This window comes from Canis lupus, chromosome 23 (assembly GCF_048164855.1).
Source record: "Canis lupus baileyi chromosome 23, mCanLup2.hap1, whole genome shotgun sequence".
Classification (NCBI taxonomy): Eukaryota; Metazoa; Chordata; class Mammalia; order Carnivora; family Canidae; genus Canis; species Canis lupus.
In genome coordinates, this window is record NC_132860.1 from 31,985,537 (window position 1) to 32,012,173 (window position 26,637).

Sequence of the window (26,637 nt, forward strand, 5' to 3'; positions counted from 1 at the left end):
CTTTTACTGTTAGGATAAACTTTTCTGAGAAAAAGAGTAATACAGGGCCTTTTAGGCTACAATGAGAAGTCTGGGCTTCCTCTGGAGGGCAAGGGTAAGACAGAAAATCAGTAAGTGGAGAGGGTCACAAGCAGACCTCTGGTTTAGGGATGCTATCATGGGGCCACCCTGAGCTCCCACCTCAACATCTCTGAAGGAGCCACCCAGCTCCTGGATTTTATTGCTTTTCTTCCGAGCCTCTTCCTTCTTTATTGGGCATGGCTAGATCAGAGCCCACTCCACAGCCACCAGGGCAAGACGCAAATGCAATAAAGCATAATGGCTGGTCCTCCAAATCTGGATGTTGTCCTCCTCGAGGCTACCCAGATTTTACCCCTCCTCTGGGCCCAGTAGCTGCCCAGAGTCTCCCCTCTCTGAGATGTGCCCATAGAGGGGAAGAATACAGCCTCTGCAGTCAGTGGGTTCTGGGTTCAAGTCCTGCCTCTACCCCTTGCCTTCTGTGTGAGCTGTAGAACATTCCCTTCCTCCTCTGGCCTGGGCTGGGAGGAGCTGAGTGTAAACACATCAAAGGCCCTTCCAGACCCAATATTAATTGGGTCTCTGATGAAGCACCAGAAAATGTTGTCTTTGATAACTCAAATGGATCACCCCATCCCTCTCTCAGATAATTCCAAGAGCTTCTGGAACATTCACAGGGTCTCAGAGAAGGGAATTTGCCTACAAGGCTGCTCATGGCCTACAGCAGTGACTGTCTGGGAACCACTCCTTCAACAGATCCCATCCCGTCTGGGCTCTCTCCTGAACATGTGTGTGTTGGGGTGGATGGGGGCAGGGAACCCACTCCTAATAGCATTCACTGAGTACCTGCTAAGCACCAGGAGATGGACACATATCATTTCATTTAAACCTCAGAACAACCTTGTGAGGGGTTATTGTGCCATTTTACAGGTCAGGAAACAGAGGCTCAGGGAAATCTATCTTGTCCGAGGTTATACGGGTCGTTCAGTGAGAGAGGCAGCTTTGAATGTAAGCATATCTGGCTGTAACACTACTGCGTTTATAGTTACATTAGTGGTTCAGCCTTTCTTTTCATTCCCCCTGTCACCAAGAAGGCTTTAGAGACACTTGTTTTTCCAACTTCCTTCTCTTCCCTATGAAATGTTAATATTGCAGATATACCATATATCTGTTCATATACACTGGCCCATCGGAGGATCACAAACCCTTGTAATAATTAAGATATCTTTTCACTCTCAACCCTCCCAGATTCAATTTTACCCATTTGTGAATGATGGGGTGAGAATGTAGAAATCATACCTGTGGTTCCCAGAGTGTTGAGAGGGCAAGGCTTACCCATAGACCAAGACCAGGGAAGGAAAATTAGCTGGATCATTTCTTCTCAAGGGGAGCATTCACGTTTTCTTTTGAGGGGCATGGCCTTATTAATTCTAGATTTGCCATCTGTTCCTCATACTTTAGATTCGCTTGCCACTTCCTATGGGCAGCCTGCCTAGACATCCCCATCTGAGTTTGGGTTAAGCTACTTTCCACCTCGTTTCTAGCTGCCAAAGCCACGGTCAGACTCTATGGTTACTGTTCATGTAAATATCTTTATATACACGAGGAAGAACTGTGGCTTGTCCATCTCTGTATCCCAGAGCCTAACATGAGCACAGCATGTAGTAGATGCTCAGTGAATGTTTGTGGAATGAATGAACTCCTGGGCAAATGAACTTAAAATTGCTTGTGCTGCCTCTGCTGCACTGGGTATTATTTGCTTTAGCAAAGACCACATCAGGGATGACTGAATCAAGCAACAGCATGCACCCACACCTTCAGAATGTGGTACCTTTTGGGCATTTTTCATGAAACCAGAGTTTTCATTTGGCAACATCTATAGTATGTTCTGGATTAAGGCCCCCGGGGGACTGAGATCTCAGAGAGATGATGATGGACATGGCCTATGGTATGCAAACCTCCCCTGGCTCTCTGGGCACGCTTTGTGGACTCTGAAGGAAACAAAAAATATGATAAACTGTCAACAAGTAACAATCAGGGAAACCCTGATGAAGTCTCATGTTTACACCAATGCAGGCCAAGGGTGGCCGCTCTACACTTCTATTTCCAACAGTATGACTGACTATTCACCCTAATGCAGTATACAGGAAAATGCCAGGTTAAACAAACAAATTTATTTTTAAATATAGGGTTGAGCCATCATGAAAGAGAAGGAAATCCTCAGAGGTCAAAACAACCATGAGACAGCATGAATTCAGGGGTCCCAAACACTGAGTGGATGATGGGCCTGGGGATATCTGTCGTTCCTTAGTGATCTAGGGCTTTTGGTTTTAAAGAGCCAAGGTAAGACACAAAATCACAGTCCTTTGTCCTTCAGAAGATGGAAGGGAAACTGAGACTCTCACAGCTAAGACTCAGAAAGGAGACACACTTTGGTGAAGGGGTGAATCAGAAAAACACAAAATCCCACCCTGCAGAAGGAAGCAGTACGGAAACTTGACCCTAGGTCTGGGCAGACAAGAAGGAAAAATTTTAAATGGCTGAGGAATTCCAATTACAAAATGGCCCTCATATGGGTCTGGAACTTGACTATGTATTACTTTGTGGCCAGCAAGGAAAAAAAAAAAAAAAAACAATCCAAGCTGAGTGTCAAAGTGACCTCAAGGTGGTGGTTCCTCCAGGTACCGGGCAGCAGCAAATGCAAACTCTTTCTGGAGCAATAAATTTTCAACTCAGGCCTCAAAGGAATGCCACAAAATTTTAGCAATCATAAATCTACAATTTAAGAAATCACAGAGCACATGAGGAAACAAGACACCAAGAACAAGAGCAGAAACAATGAACATATCAATCAGACCTAGGAATGCTACAGGTAGTAAAATGATCAGATTCAGAAAATGAAATGTGTACAATATTTAGAGAAATATGTCAAAGTAGTGAAAGTATAAACAAAGAACAGACTTTCGAAAAAGATAAAGCAGACTGAAAGATAACCAACTAAAACTTCTCGAAATGGGAAGGCATCATCATGTATGGGCGCCTCCAGACTGCTATTTTTAATCTGGCTTACAGTTTTGGAATAAACTGTGATGTTGGAATCAGAAAAGTAAAATGCTGTGTGACTTGGGTTAATCACTGCCTATCTCTGGGCCTCAGTTTCCTCATTTGCAAGTGAAAGAGTGGAACTAGATCACTTTGTAAGTCCAACTCTATAAACTAATCTTCCATAATATGACAGATCATGGCCATTGGGCACCTATTTTTTTGTGCCACCCTGGACTATTAGCATTCTACATGATTTTTATCCTTGTGAGTACCACTGAGGTATGGGCTATTATCATACCCAATTCATGTATTAGGAAACTGAGGCAGAGAGGAATTAAGTAACTTGCCCAGAGTGCACAGCTGGTAGGCCATGCTTGGTCTCCACTTCTCTGACTCCAGAGTCTACTCTCTGGACTCAATATCTGAGATTCAGCACGAGGATTCTCTGACCTATCAGAAGCCTCCCGTGGCAAGGAGCAGCTCCGTGGCCAGCAGAGGCTGTCAACAGTAACCAGAACAGCCATTCCAGTGGGGGAGGTAAGGACCCCGTGAAGTTACTTATCAATAACCAAATATTAAGTACCTTCTAGGAACAAGGCCTGTGCTTATTTTAGACAAGAGCTATGTACAGCAGACCAGCGAACAGTGAAAGATGGCTGGGGCTTACTTCCCAAATACCCTTCAAAAATTTTTCATTCTGAAAGCACTTCTCTGTCCATAGGTTTCTCTCATGTATAAAATGGGGATGATAATGGTACTAACATCACTGGGTTGTCAAAAGGATTAAATGAGCTAATATAAGCCAGGAGTGTAGCGAGCATGCCATAAATGGTAGTTCTTGCTGCTGCTGTTCCTGTTTCAACGTAGTGGGGAGAAGTTGGGTTTTGCAGCAGATGACCTTGATTCAGCTCCGGACTCCCCCACCTCGCAGCTTTGTGACTTAAAGTCACTGACCCTCTCTGAGGCTCCGTGGCCCCATTTGTGAATCAGAAATAACAATGCTTACCTCACCAGTAGTTGTGAGGGGGAAATGGACCGTGAAATGCCCAGCTCAGTGGCTGACATATAATAGGTACACAACGAATGTCTGTTCTTACCCTTGGAGTGTTTTCTGCACACTCGGCTTTTCTACCATGGTTAGAATCCAAAGAGGGGAAGGATTCTGTGCTTATAGATGTTGACTCACTGTTCTCTTCCACCAAGGGAACTTTCACAAAAGCAGTGGGGGTATAAGAGGTCTGAAGACATCCACTTCATAGCAGGTAAGTCAAGGCAATGCAGTGACAGGGGTCCGCAGCCTCAGAGATGGGCCTTCAGGCCATGATCTGCCGCTTTGGCTTCACTGGCCACTGAGATGTACAGCTGAAGATGCAATCAGCAAAAGGAAGTGAGCCCTACCATCAGGAGGATTTGGTCACTGAATCCACCAAGGATAATCACACTGACCTTCCTATTTGGAAATAAACCAGGCATTCGGCGTGTAAATGGCTCTGTGATCATTCTGCACACCCAGGACCATGTGGCAGCCCCACTCGAGGATGGGGACAGGTAAAAAGGATATTAAAGGGGTTTCAGAAGGACAGTGACACCTGGAGCATGACTGTGTCACTCTGCCAACCCCAACCCCGGCAGGCCTCAGGGAAGGAGAGAATTTCACCCCTGGCTTCCCAAAGGAGCATCAAAGGCTGGGACCAGAAGTGGTTGCCTATAGGGATTCCTTTTTTGAACAAATAGGGAACTCTTAGGTTTCAAGGACGATCTGTGACACCTCTTGGATTTCATCTTAAGTCACCTGCTCCTCCTACCTCTTCCTCCCTGGGACCACCCATGGGTTCAAGTGGACTAGGACATCTATGACAAAGTAGATGCTTGGTGCTGAAAGATGATGGTGGCATGGGAGACGGGTGGGCATTCCAGGTTCTCTGAGTACAAGTCGAAGGTGCAAACTCAAGGAGAGAAAAGGAACCTTGGAGGACAGACGGTCCGGGGAGCACAAGCCTGACACCAGCTGCTGCGGCATCGCCTGGCACTGCTGACCCTCACCAATCACCCTGCAGGAACCAGACTCAGCATTCCCTCTGCATGTGGAGGGCAGTGTGGTGCTCCCAAACAGACCAGGTCCCAACCCCCTCTCCTCCACATGCTAGGACATATGTGTCAATGAGTAGGATGCTTCTATGCGACTCAGGTTGGGCACTGGAAAGTGGGGATACTCCTATCTCATAGAGCCTCAAACACAAAGGTTTTCATAATGAGGATAAAAACATGCAATGTGCCTAGCGTAGATCCCGCCCCACAAAAGAGTTCAATACATGCTCATGTATCCTTGCTTATCTGACATAATTGGCACCATATGTAACCCCACACTCAACCTCATCAGCCTGGTTTGCCACACTGAGTACTCATTTAAGAACTAGGGTGTGCCATGTACTTCTCCAACCTGCTCCGGAGAAGAATAATATATCTTTTCCGAGCCCTTTGATTTCCCAGGTTCCCACCACCAACCAGGATGGCCAGTTCTGGCAGGTCCTGACCACTCTAACTCATTAGTATCTCCACTGAGTCAATACCTCCACTGTGGCCGTGTCTTTTATGAAAAGTAAGCAATACAAGAGCAGAGAGTATGGACTGCCTGCTGTGTACAGGGAAGCTGCCACAGGGGAAACAAAAATGCATAACTGGTGATCTTGTTCGACTTTCTGAGGGCTAAAAAGTGTATTTGGAAAGCCATGATAGAAACACATTTTTAAAAAGCAGGTTGGCAGTAGTAAACACTCGAGGTCACAGAATGGTGCCAAGCCCATGCGGCGTGCTGGCAAAAGTAATCACTAGCTTTAGAAGCACACTGACTTGGGTCTGAATCCCAGTTCTCACTTACTAGCAAAGGATCCTTGAGTAGGGGAGGGCAGAGGGTGCCTCAGTTTGTCCACCTATAAAATGGGGGAAATGCCCCTAACTGCAATGATGATTCCATAAACATGATGCATGCCTGGCACAGAGTAAGGGCTCAGTAAGCTGTTAGTAAGCTGTTCTTTCTTCTTCCTCATTCCCCATTTAACTCTAGATTGCTGGCGTTACTTTATTTGCCAGTGAATTAGAATTAGTAGAGGACTTTGATTTGCCCTTTGGTGGCTGCTGTTCTTTGTACATATAAATTCGTACACCATCAAGCAGATGCTTGTGAAAAAAAATTGCCACTGGCTTTTCCCTTCTGAAACAGGAATAACAAAAGGCCCCAGCTCCTCTGCCTGGGACCCCAAGGCTTCCACCAGTAGGCCTCAACCTCCCAGCCACTCCCCTGCTGCAATGCTCACCCTAGTAACACCCATCAGGGTGCTAGGTATGCAAGAGGGCTTAGCCCAGCCTAGAGGATGTTAGGGATGGTAAGAAAGGCTTTCCAGAGGCAGGTGCATCCAAAGTTAACCCTAAAGCACAAGGAGGATTTTGCCAATAGACCAATATGGAGAAGGCATTCTGGGCTAAGAGAATATCATGTGCAAAAGGCCTGAGGCCTCCCCTGGACAGCCAGGCTTCAGTCCAGGTGGATTCTTGCCGCCTCACCTCTCAGACTGTCCTCACTTCTCTTCCCCTCCTTACTAGGCAGACAGACGACCTCTTCTGCGCACTCCCTGTTGGACTCTGGCAAGGATCTTACCTCTTGTGCCTGGCTTTCACAGTGCAGCCCAGGGGTCCCTGTAGGTCCCTGAGACCCTTTCGGGGAAGTTGGTGAGGTCAAGACTACTTAAAATATTGCTCTTTACATCCTTTTTCTCTTTTCGGTATAGAGTGGAATTTTCCAGATTGAATGCAGAGACAGATATATCTTCTATTAGGCCAAAGATTAAAGAGATTTGACAAAACATAAAACAATGCTGTTCTATACATTTTTGTTTGTTGTAGAAAAGTCATTTTCATAAAAATGTGTTATTTATGTTAAAGTAAGGGCTTATTATTACTTTAAATAAGCCATAAATAATTATTTTAACATTTTTTCAGTGCTAATTACTAGCGTGACAAATTTTGACAGACATAATCCACATAAACAAAAACTGTTTGGGGTCTTCAATAATTTGGAAGAGTCAGATAGGGTCCTGAAACCAGAGTTTGAGAACTACTGCTTTAGGGCAGACTGTGAAGAGGGCCAGGGCGCGCGACTGGGAAGCATTCTCAGATGGCAATTTCTGCCCATCACCAAGAAAAGAGCCCACAGGCAGTCTGTCCCTGGCTGGATCCATCTGTCTCATCTGCCTCTGTCCCTCCCTTTCCTCCCCATTCCTGTGAATACCCTAGTGCAGGCCAGGTCTCTCACTCAGCAGTGACCTCTTCCCCAAGCTCGGGGCTGGTGTGTGGTCAGGAGGCTTTGCTGTTAGGAAGGCAGGGTCCAAATAACTCAGTGTCTCTAACTGGCATTTCCCTGATGACTAAAAATGTGGAACATCTTTTTTTGTGCTTATTGGCCATTTCTGTTTTTTCTTTGGAGAAATGCCTATCCAAACTCTTTGCCCATTTCTGAATTAGGCTTTGTCTTTTTATCGCCGAGTTTAAGAGTTCTTTATATATTCTGCATACAAATCCCTTGTAAGATCTATGACTGCAAATACTTTCTCCCATTCCAGGCTCATCTTCACTTCCCATGCAGTGTTCTCTGCAGCACCAAAAATTTTAATTTCGATGATGTCCAATTTATATATTGTTTCCCTCATTTTTGTGTGTGCCTAACCACTGCATGTCTTATCTGAGGTTGTAAACATTTATACCTATGTTTTCTTCTAAGGGTTTATAGTTTTAGCTCTTGCATTTAGGTCAACAATGCATTTTGAGTTAATTTTTTTAACCCTGGGTGGGGAAAGTCCAACTTCATGCTTTTGCATATGGATAGCCATCCTCCCAGCACCATTTGCTGAATAGACAATCAGTGTCTCTAAGACTCAGTCATCTCATCTCAAAATGGACTTTAAAAGACCACTTTGCAGGGTGCTGTGAGCACTCAACGAGAGAAAAAAGTGCCCTGTGGGTCCCTAACACACAGTAGACAATGCCTATAACTGAAGGATCAGACAGAGGATGTGAAATGCTCTGACACACTGGTCATCTTTACTACCTTTACTACCATCTTTACTACCACTTTTCCATCCCTAAAGGTCATCAGCACCTACCACACCCCACCTGCTTGTCGTAAGAACCCTGTGTAACCCTCAGAACAGTGGTCTGTAATCACTTTCTCAGAACCCCCTCTCTGAGGAGCCCTGGAAATCTGTTTCTTCTTCCTCTTTTTTCTCTTTACTTTCTACTTAATTTCACATTAAATGTTCTTGGTCTTAATTAATTAATCAAGTTAAGATTGTTAACCCACTCAAATCTTTTTTGGCAAGGTGGTGGGAAGGCATGAATGAACAAATGAGTCAATCAATTAAAAGGCTCCTAATTTAAAGTCAGAAAAGTGAAGCCCCTAGAGGTAAAGGGATCATGCAGGCCATCCTGCATGCAGGTGTCAGAGGTGGGACACGGGACCCTAACTCCAAGGACTCTACACTCCCGCACAGCACTCCCTCTCCTGCCCTGGAGAAATCTTTTTAAATCAATCTCCCTCCTCCTCAGTGTTTGCAACACCTCCCGATTTAGTTTTCTCTCTGCATTTCATTAGTGTCCCATTTGCCTCATCTTCCTGATCTCTGAGGCAGGCGTTAAGAAGGAGGAGACTGAATTGGCAACAGGGCTCCCTGCCTCCTGATTGTGAGTGAGGTGACATGTAGGGGAGGAGAGCAGTGGCCCCTGGACTGTGATTCCACGTGGTGCTCTGGTCCACTTGGCTCAAGCCAACAGTCACAGGACTCTCGCTGTGCCCAAGGTACTGTGGGGCTCGGAGACGAGGAGCTGTGCTTGCCCTGGAGACCCCCAGGCTCACAGGGATGGATGGACAGCACCTGTGCCATGTGTTACAGTGACATCGCCCTCCTGGGCAGGCAGAGAGAGTGAGAAAGAGTGAGAAGTCAGCTGATGGAGAAAGGCAGTGGGGCCATTCCAGGGTTCGGAATAGCATACATAGAGGCAGGAGGGGATAAACAATAACGTGTAAGCAAATATCGATGTGGAATCTGTTGTGAAATTATTTGTTTATTCATTCACTCATTCAATATGTGCTCACCAACCACCTGTTCCAGCAGTAAGAGCCCTCCAGGGAACCACACAAAGTAAATCCCTGCCCTTAGGGAGCTTATGTTCTAATGGGGGAAGACAGACCCTAGACAAGCTTCCGGAGTAATGGATAATGCAGCAGCTAGAGAAATGTCACATGGATAAGATCAAATGGAACAGGGCACAGGAGGAACTGGACTGGGAGGGTGGCTCCTTGCCTGGGGTGATGGGGGCAGGCCACCCACTCTCACCACTATTACACATACCTCGCTCACACCACCGGCCTCCTGCCACTCCTTGAGCAGTGAGCATACTTGTGTTCAGCCGCTTTCAGCCTAAGCGTGCCCTGCTTGCTCGGATATGATGTGGAGGTTTGTTCACTGCTGTTCCTCTGCCTAAAGAACTTTTCCCAAGACTGGAAAAAAAGGCATCTATGCTGCATGCCTTATGCCTTGAGGTGGGTGTGTGTTTTGGGTTCAAGGAAAAGTGAAGAGGTCAATGGGTGTGAGCGAGGGGTACACAGGAGAGATGGGGTCAGAAAGGAGAAGGGTTGGCTCATTTAGGTCCTAGTGGGTCATTGTGAGGAACTTTTGCTTTTCCTCTGCTAAAGATAGGGGCACATGGCAGGATTTGAGAAGCAATCTGATCTGCCTGGTGCCAGAGCCCTGGAGAGAAGGGTAGAAGGACAGCCCCATGAGGAATCCACTGCAATAGTCCCAGTAAGAGACCATGGCTTGGACTAGTGTGGGGACAGAAGAGGCGGTCACGCGAGCTGGGGAGGGGAGAGCAGTGATGGAGCCAGTGTAACTATAACACAGTGTGCAACGAGAGGGATGAGAGGAGACGAGGCCAGGGATTAAAAGGAGAACATTCTAGACAGATCTGGCACAGGCACTCAGATTCGACCCCACAGAATTTGTCAGACCCCACTACTACCTATATTTCTGCGATTTCTTCCCTCCCCCATCGAATTCAACTGTGGGCTCGGCTCTATGGGCGGCACCCACATGGGATGAGCGACCCAGGTCTGGCCTCCATGAGGCTCCCTCTGTTGTCGCTGGAAGCCGTGTTCACATGGGACACCCAGCAGGATCTGGAGGAACCAGGGGGAGAAAGGCCAGGATGGAGAGTGTAGAGGAGGAAGGGGAGAGCAGACTTCCTGAGGATCAGTGGAGTAGGGTGGCAAGGTTCAAGTTTTGATTCCGCCGTTTGTGCATTATAAGTGAGCACGGTTAGGGTCGACCAGTTCACCTTTAGCTTAGTTTTCTGAGCTCACCGAGCGGACCTCAGTTTGCTTATCTTAAAAATGGGATTGTAAGATCTACCTCATGGGGCTCCCTGAGTAAATGAGATGTATAAATCAGTACTTGGCACAATGTCTCAATAATCATGACCCCATTTTACCTGTCCTTCTATATGAAGAGCTGATGATTTTAACAGATCTCCTCAGAGAGCTGCACCTGTATGGCTGAGCGCTCCTCCCAGTTTGTAGTTCTACACTCTTCAGGCTGAGAGCAGAAGCCACCTCACCTCTTCTCTGAGCAGAAGCCACCTTCCCTGGTACATCCCCAGAGCCTAGCTTGGTGCTCATCTTATTGGGAGTATTCAGTATGCCTTGCTGAACTGCTAAATAAATTATTTAATCAGAGGTTATGTAAGATCTAGACTTCAGCACTTTTTAGCTGGAAGAACTCAGACCACACAGTTAATTTCTCTGCACCTCAATTTTCGTGCCTGTTACACAGAAATAATATCTCCTACGGTGGAGACAGTTACTCTCATCAAATAACCTCATCTTCCCCACATTTCCCAGAGCCCCAGAAGTCAGGCAGGACTATGTGTGACTAGTTTTGGCCCGTGGGCTGTGTGTGACTTCTGGACCAAAGCATTTAAGGTCCAGTGCTCAGGCCTCTGGTTCTCTTCCTCTACTGCAGAGACCAAGGTGCCACATGTTCCACGTGGTATACCTAAAAATGTAGCGGAGCTTTCATCAACCTGGCTTGAGTCAATAGGTAGAGCAGAGTCCTCTATCTCCCTTGGTTGGACACGGAGCATGAACAAGAAATAAACTTTGGCTGTGTTGAGCCACTGAGATTCTGGAGTTAATTTATATTGGAGCATAACTGAGCCTAGTAAGACTCAGACGTCTACCTTGCAAGATTACTTGGAGGATATGAGAAAGTGCTTGGTTCATGGTAGGTTTTCAATAACGGGCTTGCTCCCTGGGTCCTGGCCCCTCTGCTTCTTCGGCCTTCTTCACCATGACCCAGCCTCCGTTATATGACTCCACCTCTCCTAGCTTGAAACATGCTTCTATTTCTCTGATGCAACCCAGGTGTTTTATACTTTTTGTCATTGTTCTTCTGCACAGCAATATGAAGAAAGGCATTCCAAGGGCTCTTCTGGCTGGTTGGACCTGGTGTCCAGCCCACCTGTCTGGGCAGCCACCCCCTCACCTGCTCCTGCCACACTCCAACTATGCCTCTGACCCCACTCCAACTCAGCTCAACATGTAACCATCAAACTCTGGACCCACCCCCGGTCTCCTGGATCCTAGAATAATCCTGATGGCCACTGCTGCCCCTGTGGTCCTGGACCTGCGCGGTGCTTCCTGGCTGCCAGCTCCCACATTACATCCCAGCTGGATGCCTAGGCCCTGCCTGCCCTCTCACTGCACTGGCTGCTGGCTTGGCTTCCAGCACCCATCACTACTCTTACTGGATCTGCTCCCCGAAAAGGAATCTCCAATCTGGCCTGACCTCCTTTTACTCCTCATGCTGCTTAGTGGCAAAAGCCTTCAACCAAAAAGCACACGTGGTTTCAGATTCCAAGATGGCATTTTTCATTAAGACACAAGTTTGCAGTTGATGACACAGAAAATCAGAGCAGACGAGGGGACTGACCTGACTCCATGTCAGCACGTTCTGAAGAGTCAGCAGTGTTCCTGGGCCCTGCAGCCCTCTCTCCAGGGCCATCGGATCCTGGACGACAGGGCAGGATCCTTTCTGTAGAAGCAGAGAACACAGACCCTACTGAGTGACGTAGCAAGATGCCCTGGACCCTTTCCCACAGATTTCTCCCCAGCATTCATTGCAAACACATGCCAATGGTGGGGAGGGGGGTTTGCTCCTGATCTCACAGCAACAAAGAGAAGCAGCCAGGGGTGGGAGGGTGGGGAGTTGTGTGTGTCCCAAATACCCTGTGAATCCCACAGGAACCTCCTCTATGTAGCTTTCCTTGGCAGCTCTGGTATACCTTCCTGTTCGCTCATCCATCTTGAGCTGTGGGAGTAATGGTCTTGTCTGACCAAACTCCTCAAGGGCAAGGACTGCAGATCAGTCGTCGTTACAACCCTAGTACCCTGTTAGGACTTGGAGCAAAGGTGAATCAAGTGTGCTGTGAAGGACTGACTGGGCACTGTGATGCGGGGGTGGGCGGGGGGTGGGGGACAGAGCATGGGCATGAGGCTCTACCCTCCTCCACAGGTCTAACATTGATTCACCAGCTAAATAAATGCATCACCGAAGCTCCTTGAACCTTAGTGTCCTGCCCTATAGAATGGATCTTCCCTGTGATACACCATAGGGTGGGGATTGGGAGCCACCTGGGCCAAGATCCTCACACACAAGAGTTCTGGCTCTGGTGCATCTGTCACTGCAACTCATCCTCTCTTTAGGCCTATGTTTCCTCATGTGAAACAGGAAAACTCTGAACCTAGTGACCAGTGGGGTCCTTTCTGCCCCTAGAATTCTAGGATAATGAATTTGATTCATCTGTGATCTCAATGCCTAAGGAGATACTTGTACACAATAAAGGTTTATGATACCAGTAAAAGAAATCCTACCATACTCAGAAGAAAAGTAAGGAGGAGCTCAGAGGTTTTGAGTCATCTGCCTCAGGTCACGCCAAGAGGCCAAATGAAATTTGAACACAGCTCTAACAGACCGAAGATCTGTTTACTTTCTAGTGTACCAACCATCCCATCCACTGAAAACAGCCCCAAATGCTTTTTTTATAAAAGATGCACCAGGCTAAAGAAGGCGGTGTGATGAATACATTTAGGTGCCTGAGGTAAAAATTATTTTTGAGGGGTACCTGCATCACTCAGTGGTTGAGCATCTGCCTTTGGCTCAGGTCATGATTCCAGGGTCCTGGGATCGAGTCCTACATTGGGCTCCCCTCAGAGAGCCTGCTGCTCCCTCTGCCTGTGTCTCTGCCTCTCTCTCATGAATAAATAAAACATTTAGAAAAAAAATTATTTTTGAGAAACTCCCTGAATACCTATTTGCCAAATATATGTAGGAGCCTAGCTAAGAAAACATTCCTGTCTATCATCAGGTGAGGAATTAGTGGTCATCTCTATTAAAAACACAATTTTCTTAAGTGTGGCATCTTGCTGGCTTCATCTAAGTTTCATGTTTCTTTACTGTAAATTGTTTTTTTTTTTAAAAGATTTTATTTATTTATTCATGAGAGACACACACACAGAGAGAGAGAGAGGCAGAGACACAGGCAGAGGGAGAAGCAGGCTCCTTGCAGGGAGCCCGACATGGGAGTGGATCCCGGGTCTCCAGGATCACACCCCAGGCTGCAGGCATCACTAAACCACTGCGCCACCAGGGCTGCCCATAAATTGTTATTCTTATCAAAGAGGAACTCTGTTAGGCAAGAACATTTATCAGGCCCAAGAACAAGAATCCCTTCCCCACTCTCAGGGGTCAGGCTCATGAACATTGCAGGATGGACAACCTGCTGGGCAGAAACAGGATTGACCAAGTGTCCAAAAAAAAAAAAAAAAAAAAGCCTTTAAAAATCACACTACATGACCTGTAATAAGAAATAGGCAAGACACTAGATAGCCCTGGACTCTCATTTTAAACATCTTGGATGAGCAGTAGTGGCTATTGTGCCCTTAATTTCTATTTATCATGCCTGGGTCATTGTAAGCTGCCCCACCAAAGTTTCAGAGAGCCGCAGGAGGTTGTTTTGTTATAGCAACGGTAACAGGCACCTGCTCCTGTGTGGGGGCCTCTCCCCACCCTTCCAGCACCTGTGGCTTTTAGGACTCAGAGTTCTTGGTTTGGTCAGCAAGGGTCCTGCCGGGGTCCTAGATGTATGCAAAGTACTCAGATCTCTCTCAAACCCCCCTCTCCTTGGTCCAGGTCATAAAATCCCACTCTGCCCCCAAAGCTTGGGCTTTGGACCCTGGCCTGGTCCTTAGGGCTCCTCCCCTCTTAGAGAACCCATTGAGCTAGTTTAGCTCCTTTCCCATCTGCCTCTTTGCCAGGGCATGAGGGAAAACCTCAACTCCTTTTCTCCTGTTGATTCCCCTTTCGACTCATAGCCCTGATTTCTCTCTCTTTTTCCCAGGGCCTCCAACAAGTGCCACAGTGAGTGAAAGGAAAATGCCCATGGGTGGACTGATGGTTTAAGAGGTACTTATGTACTAGCAGTTTATGGAGGGGAAAGCTGGCTACAAAGGGATTGTAGCCTTCATTCATTCCTTCACTTGCTCACTCATTCATTCAGGTCATGAGGGTTAGGTGTCGTACAGAATGCACTGATGACTCAGAAGCAAATCCTGCCCTCAGGAAGCTCACGGCCTAGCAAGGAAAGGTAAGGACTCGCAGTTTGTCAGAGAGATACAGATGAAAGCCAGCGAGAGGCCCGAGGAACGAAGACACCAGCACGGCTGACAGATCAGAGAGTGCTTACTGGACAACATACCATTTCAGCTCAGCCTTGCCTCAGAGGCAGTGGTAGGTGGGGGTGGCCTGGGGACAGGCCAGATCCTCTGTGCAAGGGGGAAAAGCACGGTGGGGAAGCAGGTAAGAAGTGTGTAGCACAGCTTCCCAGAACATGGGCTGTGTGGGAGCAGAGGATGACACACCTGGCAGGCGATGTGGGCTCCCACAAACAGGGCCCTGAAGACTGAGACAGAGAAGATGGCTGTTACTCAATGAGTCATTAGGAGCCACTCAGGGCTTTTGAGCAGAGAAGTGACATGACAGGAGATCTGCTGTAAGAAGATGAATTTTGCAAGGCTGGCATAGTACAAGCTCCTCACTGCGTGCCAAGTGTTGAGCAGAGTGTTAGGGGTTGGTTGGTATTTGATCTCACGGAACCTTCTAAACAACAGCATGAGGCAAGCATTATCCTTCCGGACTCGAAGACAAGAAAAGGAGACTTTAGGGAATTTATGTTGCCTACTTCTAATCCCCTGGCTAGGAAGCAGTGGAGACAAAATCTAAACCCTGTTTTTTTGCTTTCCAGGGGAGCCATAGAGCACGCCGTGACCCAATGTGTGACACCCAAACCCCTGACACTCTTGGTCCACTACCTCCTGTTTCCAGAGCACTTTTCTGCCTACCTTACAGTGGGCAGAATATGATTGTTTTCTGGAATGCCTTTAAGAGGCCCGGGTGGAATGAAGTGCTTTTCCCCAAAGTGACTGCAAATCAAGGAGATAAGACAATGCCTTGAGCTGGGCCCCAATCACCAGACTGCAGTGTCTTACAGAGAATTCCAAAGGTAGCAGGAGATCTTAGAAGGGAGTACTGCTTTCATCCTCCCCTTCTTAGCTAAACCATGGTAGCAGGAGCAGCAGACCCAGGTATCTTGGATACCCAAGAATCTGCTCAGGCCATGAGGGAGCACACATTTCTATACTCTGGGCCACCTACAATGTTGGGGAGGATTGCCCAGAGGACTCAATACACCTGAACTCCGTTGTCCTATCTGTAGCCTGGAGAAGACCATGGATGACTCCTATCAAGACACCTGCAATTAGGGGCGCTTGGGTGGCTCAGTCAGTTAAGTGCCTTCTGCTCAGGTCAGGATCCCAGAATCCTGGGATGGAGCCTTTATGGGGCTCCCTGCTCAGTGGGGAGTTTGCTTCTCCCTCTGACCCTCTCCTTGCTCATGCTCTATCTCAAATAAAATCTTAAAAGAGTGAGAGAGAGAAAAAAAGATGCCTGCTATTAAGACTTGGGTTTTTTTTTTTTTTTTTTCCAACGGGGGAAAAAAAAAAGACTTCCTCATTTTAACTACAAGTCATGGTGAGCTATATAACCTGACAATCAAGGATGCACATTCTCTTAGAGGAAGCCTAGTGTGATGGGAAGAACAGGGGCTTTAGAAGTAGAGGGGGTCTGGATCACACGGCACCCCATTACCATCTCTGCATCCTGGGACAAACCACCGAGCTCCGTACATTTCCTCATCATTAAATGGGAAATGGGACTGATGATAAGGGAGATTAGGCTAAGTTGCAGACGCCTGGCATAGACATAGAACATGCAATAATTTCTTCTCCTCTTTTCATGTTCAACATTCTGGGCATTTCTCTCGCACTGAGATTGCCTTACTCCTCACAACGTCCCAATTGAAGAAATAGATTTTTGGAGGAAAAAACATGCCAAAATTCTAGCAAGTTGTATGTATCTCTGACCTGGTGTTCATTACTAATGTCTTAGAATCATGTGTCAGCATGTCCTTTGCTTCTACCCGCCTAGGACCTCCCTGAAGTCACTGACTGCTGTATCTTCAATTTCTAGCACATTGTTAACCACTTTCTCCCTTAGTTACCTTGTTTTGAGATCCAAACAAACCCCCAAGGCTTCAGCTCCTGTGGGATTTTACTTTCCCACCCAGCCTGAGGAGTGACTTTTAAGCAATACCTTCAGGAAGAGCCCATCCATCCTCTGAAAACCATCTCATTAGCATGTAATCATTAGCACAGCCAACTCCACCTTGTTACCCCTCTAAGAACTTTGGTTTCTAATCTAAGCCAATTACATGTGCCAACAGTTTCAATAACATTTTAATAATACCAAGCCTCCCACGTTTCCAGACAGAATCGGACCAGGTTGAGAGGTCTGGGGTCTAGTCTATCTAACAGGATGTTGGAGGGCGCCTGACAGCGGGAAAAGAAATGAAGCATCAGACTGGACTCAAACACCAAGTTATACAGTTGGGACAGCCCTGCAGAGTACATGGGGCCAGGATAAAAGCTCAGTAAACGTGGATGCCCTTCTTTCCCCCGATTCCAGAGAAAAGCAAAGCTGTGAAACTTGTTGCAAAGTATGTAGGGAGAGAAGACGACAGTTGCCACGTTCCAGAGTCCATTCAGAATATGGATTTTTTTTAAAGGTTTTTCTCCCTGAGGACTGAACGGAGCAGGTTATTTCATTTTAATTATGGCAGCTGCAGCTGCATTTTGTGGACTCAAAGACCAATTTTCAGATTAAAAAGAAAAACACACACAGACACAAACCCAACAGCAGGATCAGCTACATACACAGAACAACACCTCCTTCAGAGAGCAGGTCAAGGGGGTGGAAAGGTCTGGACTGTTGTGCTCCAGACACTCAGCTCCAGGTGGAGCTCCCTGGGTGGGCATGCTCCCTTCACTTCCCCTCCCACCTCACATCCTCTCCACCTGCCACGTGCAGGACCAGCCTGTGAGTCATGCAGGGCAATGCAACTTTTCACATCGAGCAGCTGCATATTTTTAATGCACCCAGGGGGAAATAAAGGCAGCAGATGGTTTTATGTAATCTTCTCATTAATTTTTAACTGGTCATCCTCATTCATGAAGGCCTGAAAGACGTTTTTTTATAAGTCTTCCGTGGGTCCTGCAAGCCAGCCCCAGACTTGCGGTGAGGATGCGTGGTGTCACACGGAGGCTGGAGGAGCTCATTTGCCTCTTCATGGTCTATAGGTGGTCTCCAGATTTCCATACAGGGTTCTCTCTTGGGGTGCTTCCTCTGTGTATTCAAGGAGCTTTCTCAATGATAGCCTTGGCAAGCGATGGTTCATGAATCCTTCTCAGGTGAGCTGCCCAAATCTGCAGCACATGGAGATGTGTCTTTGAAAGGGTTGAAGATGTAGGTTATCACGGGGATGTTTGCCAGAGAGGAGATGGAGTGGAGTGGGAGTATGTTTCAGGGCACAACTGCCTGGGAATAATACGGAAGATATTGGGCTCCCAACAGGGAAAGATCATGTGATTATAGAACATGCAAAACCTCTGCCTAGAATAAAGCAAGCACACAGGGCACGAAACCATTCTCAGATACCCCCGAGTGCTAAAAAGCCACCTGATGGAGTCTGTGGCATCAGTGTGTTTTCCCAAACTTGCTTTACCTTAAAAAAATAAAATAAAATAAAGGTGAACATTGGTTAAGATTTTTATTTATTTATTCACAAGAGACACAGAGCGAGAGAAAGAGAAAGAGGCAGAGATATAGGCAGAGGGAAAAGCAGACTCCCTGCAGGGAGCCCGATGTAGAAATTGATCCCAGGACCCCGAGATCATGACATGAGCCAAAGGCAGATGTTCAACCACCGAGCCACCCAGCTGCCCCAATGTTCACCTTTAAACTCTTCAAGCCCAACATCAAAAATTGTGATTTTGATGTGCCTGGATGGCCCAGTCAGTTAAGCATCTATCTTTGGTTCAGGTCATGATCCTGGGGTCCTGGAACTGAGCCCCACATCAGGCTCCCTGCTCAGCAGGGAGCCTGCTTGTCCCTCTGCCTCTCCTCCCTGCTCCTGTTTTCTCTCTCTAATAAACAAATAAAATCTTAAAACAAGATTCTGGGATTTGAATGTGCAGGATAAACACACATACTTGTCTTCAGCCACCAGAGTGCTTCCAGCTCCTTGGGCTTTGCTCGGCTTTGTTGTGAGCCTGCAAAGCCTCCCCTCCGATGTCCATCAGCTCTTCCTCTTCCTTCAGGACCCAGTGCAGATGCCAGCATTTTCACAAAGCCATCCTTGTTCTAGCAATCACAACAAGCTACACTCCTACATCAAAGAGGTGCTAAGTCTAGGTGATTCCACCAGTAACTACTGAGGCTGACCCAAGCTCTGCGCACCTCTGGTGCTCTTCCTTTCCTTCTTTCAAATGATCATGCTGCCAGTGCTGTTCCTAAAATGTGTGTGTGACCATGCTTCAGCTGGCTTGAAAGCCTTGTTGGTGGCCCACTGTCTTTGGGACAAAATCCAAACCCTGCCTTAGAGCAGGCAGTTCTCGTCAGTGTGCAGCCTGGCCACGCTCGCCTCACACTGCACTCGAGCCAGGCCAAGGTGCTCTTCCCTCCTCACAGTCTTCCCTGGTGCCTTTTCTTTGGCCTGAGAGGCCTCTGGAGTGCTCACCCACAAGCCTGCTGTGTAGCTCCCCATCTTATGCTTGGCAGAGTATCCCCTGGCTTCTGGGAGCCACTTTTTCCACAGCACCCATCACATGGGTTGTGTGGGTCATCAGGGTTGACTGGCAGCCGCTCTGGCTCTCTGCCTTGTGGGCACAGGTGGGATCACACACCCCAAGAGGGCCACGTCACCAAATACGGCCAGTGGGTTGTGAGCAGAAGTGCACCCCTCCAGGTAGATTTAATTGCCAGTTGAGGACCCTCTGGAGCTTCCTTTCACTCTGGCACCGTGACTGAGTTGGCATGGTTTGTGTCAGCCTGGGCCCTCACTGGGCGACTACAAAATCCCCCCCATGCTCCCACCATGTCTACTGACTCCAGTGGATGGGGAGAGAGAACAGGCCCTTTGTTAGATGTCATGATGATTTGGGGGTGATTTGTACTGAGCATTAATGAGCTGATCTGCAGATACATGGGTCCTATGAGAATTGTCATATTCTTAAAGGACCCAGACTACCTGGCCATCATTGATTGGCTCAGGAAATGGGACATTATTTAGAGATAGGGTCTTTACAGAGGTACTGGAATTTAAATGAGGTCATTGTGGGGTGGGCCCTAGCTCAATATACCTGGTGTCCTTATCAAAGGGGGGGTTAATTTGGACAGGCAGACACAGAGAGACCACCACAAGGTAGTGTAGCCAGGACTGTGGCCTAGGACAGACCCCTCCCTTCACAGGGAAACACGCAGGAAGCATGGCCCTGTCCATACCTTGATCTGGAGTTTGAGCTTCCAGAACCATGAGACAGTACATTTCTGTTGTTTGAGCCTTTTCAGTTTGTGCTACTTTGTTACGGCGGCCCTAGTAGACTAATAGAGAGGGGAAAGCTAGTCTTCAGTGAGAGAGAAGGAAGCTCGCAAGAGAAGTAGACCAGGGCAGCCAAAAAGAGACAGAACTAATTTAAACAGAACAGAAATAAAACCCGATTCCAATTCTACTCTATCTCTTTGCATTTTCTCTGGCTGGAAAGTTCTGGACTCCATGAGGCAGGAGTCAAGATCCCTCTGTTTTGAATTAGTTAATTCTGAGGTCTGTCCCTTTGGACCAATAGTACTAACGCCATTATTAATATTTAATAATTATTATTATTAAGGCAAAGAAAAGGAAAGTAACGTGCATGGCTCCACCTGATGCTAAATCTGCCAGATAGGTGACTGATGGACAAGCAAGCCTGCCGCTTCTGAACGCTGTCCAAACATGTCCCAGGAAGAGACAGGGTTCCTCCTGTCTGGGTGCAGCAACCTTCATACATTCACACAGTTTAATCCTCTTGGTTTTTCTTTAATCCAGTAAGAGCTACAGTAAAATCTGAAAAGGATTTTCTTCTGCACAGTTATGCCTTTCTTCCCAATCCAAACACAACTGCATGCCTGGCCCCCTGAAATGCTCCAAAACAAAACAAGTCCAGCCCAAATCCCTCATCTCGTTTCATGTTATTTTCTTGGCTGCACAAACTTAGGGGCCTTTGTTTCTTTTGCTCTGCCCTCGGACTCTTCCTGTCCACATTCCCCCCTGTCTGAGCTCCCACGCCAGCAACAGAGGCTCCAAACTCAAGAAGGAAGAGAGGGGCAATGGGAGGGGTGGCAGGCTGCAAACGACTAACCATCTCAGACAACAGCTGGAGATTCCCTGAAGCAACTCACCAGCCCTCTAGAATAACTACCGAACACAGGCTCTCAGGGAAGAATATGGTCATGTAGTCAGGTGTGGATTATGGGCTTGGCCTTTTGGAGCAGAAGATAATCATTCAGGGTGTAGGTGAGACTATTCTAAGAATAGTCTTGGAATTCTTGAAGTTCTGGAAACATTCCAAGAATTCTACCTTGAAAATCCTACAAAACAAGAGTCACTGCTCTCCTCCAAAGGACTAGGGAAAGCAATTATCCACCTGAGCAAGATTTGATGACTATAGATATTGTAGTTTACTACCTCCTCCCCAAAGTAGAGGATCCTGATTTTTCCCTTATTTGCTCAGTCTGGGAGATCATACAAGAATATGCCGCCTAATCAGGCTGCCAGCTGTCTCGATCAGAGAAATGAGAAAAGAGCAGCAGTTTTCTGGAATGGGCAGGGGCCAACTCAGCTTTGAACAGAGGTTGGTAGGGTGAGAGGCCTGAATGGCTGGTAGGCCAGTCAACTGTCGGTTTGCTCCCAGGCCCATTCCCCACACTTCCCGCTCTGCTCTCACAGGGAACTGCAATGTCCAGGCTCCCTTACTTACCAGCTTCTGGGCAGGTGTGTTTGGCAAATGGAAGGCTAAGGCAGAAGGTTGGAGGTGAGGAGAAGGGTGGAGCTAGGGCCAATCTCTCTCTCTCTCTCTCTCATTTTAGCATCCCCTAGTAGCAGCCACACAAACTGTTGCTTCAGGTCCTGACAGGCACCCTATAGAATGGCTCCAGCTCCTGGGGTCTAGAAACATCACTTTCTCTTATTGTCCCTCCAGTCTAGGGATGTTAGTGGTTTCCTGTTGTTGTTGATCACTGGGTTGTCTCGATGTACTGTTGAGCTTCTTAGCTGTTTCATCAACTATGTGACCATTCCTATAATAAGTTCCCTTTGTGGAAAGGCCTAAATTACTTTGTTTTCCTGCTGAACTTCTGATAGAAGTGCTGACAGAGAATCTGCAGGTGGAAGTCCCACTCCGCAGCCCCTGGTATGATGGATGCACACAGACATAAAGTACTCAGGCGGGATGGGGAGCCATTGCAGAACCGACCACTCTAAGCAAACCCAATAGGTGATAGGTGGGGTCCCTGTAAGGTTGGGGAAGCAGCCCTGGAAGGAGGAGCATAGGAATACATAGTCAGATAAATGCTTCCCATCCCCACCCCCCTTGAGTCTAGCCAGCTTGAATACAACTTCTTGTATCAATGGGTAAACTAATGTGGGGGAAGGCCAATCATTAATGCAATAGATGCCAAGGAGCTCAGTTGTGAAACAGAATTCTTTGGCAGGTTAGGGTGTCCTGAGTCTCTGTAGGGAAGCTAGGAGTTTAATGAAACTGAGACAGGGCAAGAAAGACATCTGTCAGCAAATTTAGTGAGACATTTAAGTCTTAATGGAATATGGCTTATGCAGGTGTTGTCTGTGGCAGCAGCTACAACTATATAGGGATAGCATCCATCCTATCAAACTCAGAGGGGTGGGGAAGCCATCCTTTATTGAGAGGGGATGGAAACTGGAATAAAATAGAGTACTTTGGTGACTGCTGAGACACAGAGCATCCTTGGTTACTAAGGAAGAATTTGAATATGAAGAAGTATCTATAAACAGATAGATACTGGCTGCAACTGAGAAAGAGACACAGGAAAAAAAGAGCCCACCAGAAATTGAGGGACAATGGCTTGCAAACTTTCCATGAGACTTGGCCCCTCACATGGTGGGCAAGCTTCCGAGTAGAGGTCAGCTCCCCAGAGTCAGAGGAGGAACTCTGGGATCTGTGATGCATTTGCTTTCTGCTTCTGCTCAGGCCCTTGTCACAGGTGGCCTTTTATTGACTGAAGTATCCTGAACCAATGGGCCCCCCAGGACCTGAAGGGACCACCAGGTGTGGAACAGCAGGGCTATTAATGAACTGCCACATGCTTTGCCTCCCTGGAAACCTCTAGCAGTCTCAGAGAGGAAGCCAGCACTGAAGCTTCAGCATAGACACGTCTCAACCTAGGCTTCCCCACCCACCTTCTCCCACCTCACGTGCCCACCCACACAGCCACACATGCTTCCTTCTACCTTATGGAGGCTGAAAACATCTGTGGGGGGACAAACTGAGTGGGAAAAGAAAGAATCTTATCCAGAGACAGGAAAACCAATGAAATCTGGGGATTCAATGTTTTCCCACTTTTCACTTTTTTTTCAAACTTGTTATGACATGTCTCATGTTTTTTTAATAAAATATTTTTAGAACTGTTTAGATTTATTTATTTATTTATTTATTTATTTATTTATTTATTTATTTATTTTTTAGAACTGTTTAGATTTACAGAAAAATTACATGGAGAGTTCTCACATACTGTGCACCCAGTTTCCCCATTATTAGCATCTTATCATGCCTCTGGCCCAGGGTGGGGAAGCCCTTGGCCACTAGGTCAGGGAGGCAGCTGTAGAAGTGTTCTGCACTCACCACAGCATTCCTATGATCACTGGCATCCTCGCCCCTTGGGACACACCAAGCCCTCAGTGTGGCCTCAACTGACCCTTCTGGCATCAAGTCCTGAATTCTCCTTCCTTTCTTCTTACTGCACTCGATTTGCTTGCAACTTCCCAAACATGTCTGTAGCTTCTCACTTTCATGCCTGTTCCTCTGCCAATAATGCCCCCTCACCTCTTGGTACCAGAAACCTTTCTTCTCTGTGCTACATTGTACATTTCTGTCCATTCCTGATTGTTTGACCTAAAATTGTGATTTCCCTCCAAAACTCCCAACCCCTTTCCCTGTATATCTCGGCGGTACTCTTCAACATCTGACATGTTGTTTATTAACTTGCTTATTGTTTATCTCCTCTGCCAGAGTATAAGCTTCATGATATTTGTCTGCTATGCTTACAGCTCCATTAGGATAGTGCTTGGGGGATCCCTGGGTGGCGCAGCGGTTTGGCGCCTGCCTTTGGCCCAGGGCGCGATCCTGGAGACCCAGGATCAAATCCCACATCAGGCTCCAGGTGCATGGAGCCTGCTTCTCCCTCTGCCTATGTCTCTGCCTCTCTCTCTCTCTGTGACTATTGTAAAAAAAAAAAAAAAAAAAAAAAAAGGATAGTGCTTGGCACACAGAGGATGCTCAATATTTGCTGAAGGAATGAATGACAATGCTGGGGTATTGTATATAATTTTGTAGTTGTTTGGGTCCATCTAGGTTTCTTCCAGTGGACTGTGAACTTCCAGGGAAGGATCCGATCCTTTATAACATAGCAAGGTCTTGGTATAGAACCGAATAAAGGAGATCTCATTTAAACTGGAGTTGGGAGGCAGAAGGGGGAGCTCTCATGCCCTACAACTCATCCTCAGACCCCAACAGAGAAAGAGACTTTGCATTCCCAACAGGGGAAGCCCAATTTACTTAACAGCCCAAGGAAGGAAGATTTTCTTCTTGTCCAGCAACAAGCTCAGCCAGTAAGAAAATACCACAACTCAATGAGAAACCTCTGAACTCTTGCTTTCTGCCAATGGACTTTCATTCCACAGGACCCCTCCCAATTTCCTCCTCTCTTTAGGAAGTAATGTTCCTCTCCTTTGATCTCCAAAAATGCCTATGGTTGCCATAGTTTCCCTGTTGCAAGTTGCAATTCCTCTGCTATTCCTGCAATAAACCCATTTTGCTGGTAAGATAACTGCTGTTTTAAGGTAGAGTGTGTGGAAGCTGGCACTTAAGTAGCATGCCTTATAGGCTATGTGAGGACACGGGGACTGTCATTAGTCACTGCTCCTTCTTTCAGGACATCACCCACACTCTCTGGAGCAGCATCTCCGTGTGGTTGGAAGGGATAGACCATGTACTGTGCAGTCAGAAGTTTAGAATCAGTTCCTGAGCAGGGGTGAAGCCTGTCTTTTTTTAGAGCTGAATTTCTGACCTCAAATACTGCTGCTGCTCCGTTACTGGTCAAGGCCATCCCCAGGAATTCACTTGGCAAGGCAGGGATGACAGCAGCTCTGACATCTAAGGAGGGAGCTACCTCTCCCAGTTACCAGCATGGGGACATGGACAACCTGAACCTCCATTCTCTCAGCAGGTAATAGAAATATTACCACCTACTAGAGGCTTGTTGTGAGGACCAGCTAAAAAATGGATGGAAAAGCACTTAATAGTCCATAAAGCCCAGTTTAGAGCACTTTTTGCAGTTATTACCAACAACTAACCCAGGCTTCAGTTTTTTGAGTCTTCTGATACTGTAGGAGCCATCCAGTCACCATAACATGGCCAGGCAGCAGGTAGGGGAATGGGTGCTATCAGGTAAACTGTAAAAGCGAGTCCCTAAGATCAAAGTCAAATGTTTTCAGTAAAGCACACACAGAAACCAATCATATGTTTATAATGCAAAAGACTTGTCCTTTGGCTGCCTAGCAAGGGCCCTGGGGCTTAGAACTTCACTTGTACCTGCCTTTACCTCATTTGATGCTTGCTTCAACCTGCCAAACTCAGTGGGGGAGGGAAAGGGGTATACGTTGCCTGGAGAAACCTACTTCTAAACCCTGACTGGGGTTTTAGGATGCTGATTATGAATGGAACATGCACAGAAATTAATATGAATGAAAATTAAATTTACAATTCTGCATAACAAAAAGGATATCAAGTAAGAAGGACAGCAGGCTGGAAAAAAATGTAGCTTGGAAGATAGAAGAGGGTTAATAAACATTCAGTAAGGATCTGCTGCCAGTTGAGGTGGGAAAAAATTTAGGACACCAAGAAATAAATTGCGAACAGACATGAGTGTGCTATATAAGTATATTAAGTGAATACACATGTGAGAAAAAATGTTCAGTTTCTCTAGTAATCAAAGAAATACAAATTAGAGCAAAAACAAAATACCATTATACCTAAATTAGCAACCATCCCCCCCCTCCCCACACCCCCACACTATGCTTTGTAGCTAGTCATTCAAAGGTATTCATTTAGCACCTGCTATACACTAACTACAAAGTCAGGCATACTAGCTGAATGACATGGATGTGATCCACAGCTACAGGAACCTATATCCGGGGTATCCACTTTCTAGCTGTGTAACTTTGGGCAAGTTATTCAACATCTCTGAGTTTCCAGTTTTCTAATCAGTAAAATAGAGGTAAAGATCTCTCCACCAGGCAGTTACAAAGCTTCTTCACATATGCTAACACTTTTGATTCACTCAGCCCTGCAGCTTGATCAAGCCAAGTATTAGCTCTGAGGTTTAAATGTGGAAACCAAACTCAGAGAGGTGAAGTTACTTGCCGAAAGTCCCAAAGCTGAGCACTCTGACCCCGTTCTTCAGAGGCAGCAACGGATGAGGGACCCTGAGGAGAGGGCAGTGAAGGGGACCACTTCAGGTGGTGCCGGGGTTGGCAGGAAGTGAGAAAAGAGGACCAGGTGGGGCCGATGCCACACGCTGGGGCAGGTTCTTCAGGTGCAGAAGCCTGCGCGGTATGGCCCACACCTGAGTCCTTCCTCTTACCTGCTCTTAAACTGAACATGCACTTGCGGACCCCACCTGCATTCTGCAAGGACGGCAAGTGGGTTTTCCATTTCTTTGATAGATG

At 46.9% G+C, this 26,637-nt stretch overlaps 1 protein-coding gene across 5 annotated transcripts in view; it reads right to left on the reverse strand.

The window, feature by feature from the left end:
• The window catches only part of TENM4 (teneurin transmembrane protein 4), a 2,813,748-nt gene that overhangs the window by 485,666 nt on the left and 2,301,445 nt on the right, over positions 1–26,637 (reverse strand). For all 5 annotated transcript variants that reach the window (XM_072794810.1, XM_072794811.1, XM_072794814.1 and 2 more), the window contains one exon: positions 12,102–12,203. In XM_072794810.1, coding sequence (XP_072650911.1) covers positions 12,102–12,111 — 10 coding nt within the window. In that variant the 5' untranslated portion in view covers positions 12,112–12,203. The remainder of the gene's footprint in view (positions 1–12,101; positions 12,204–26,637) is intronic.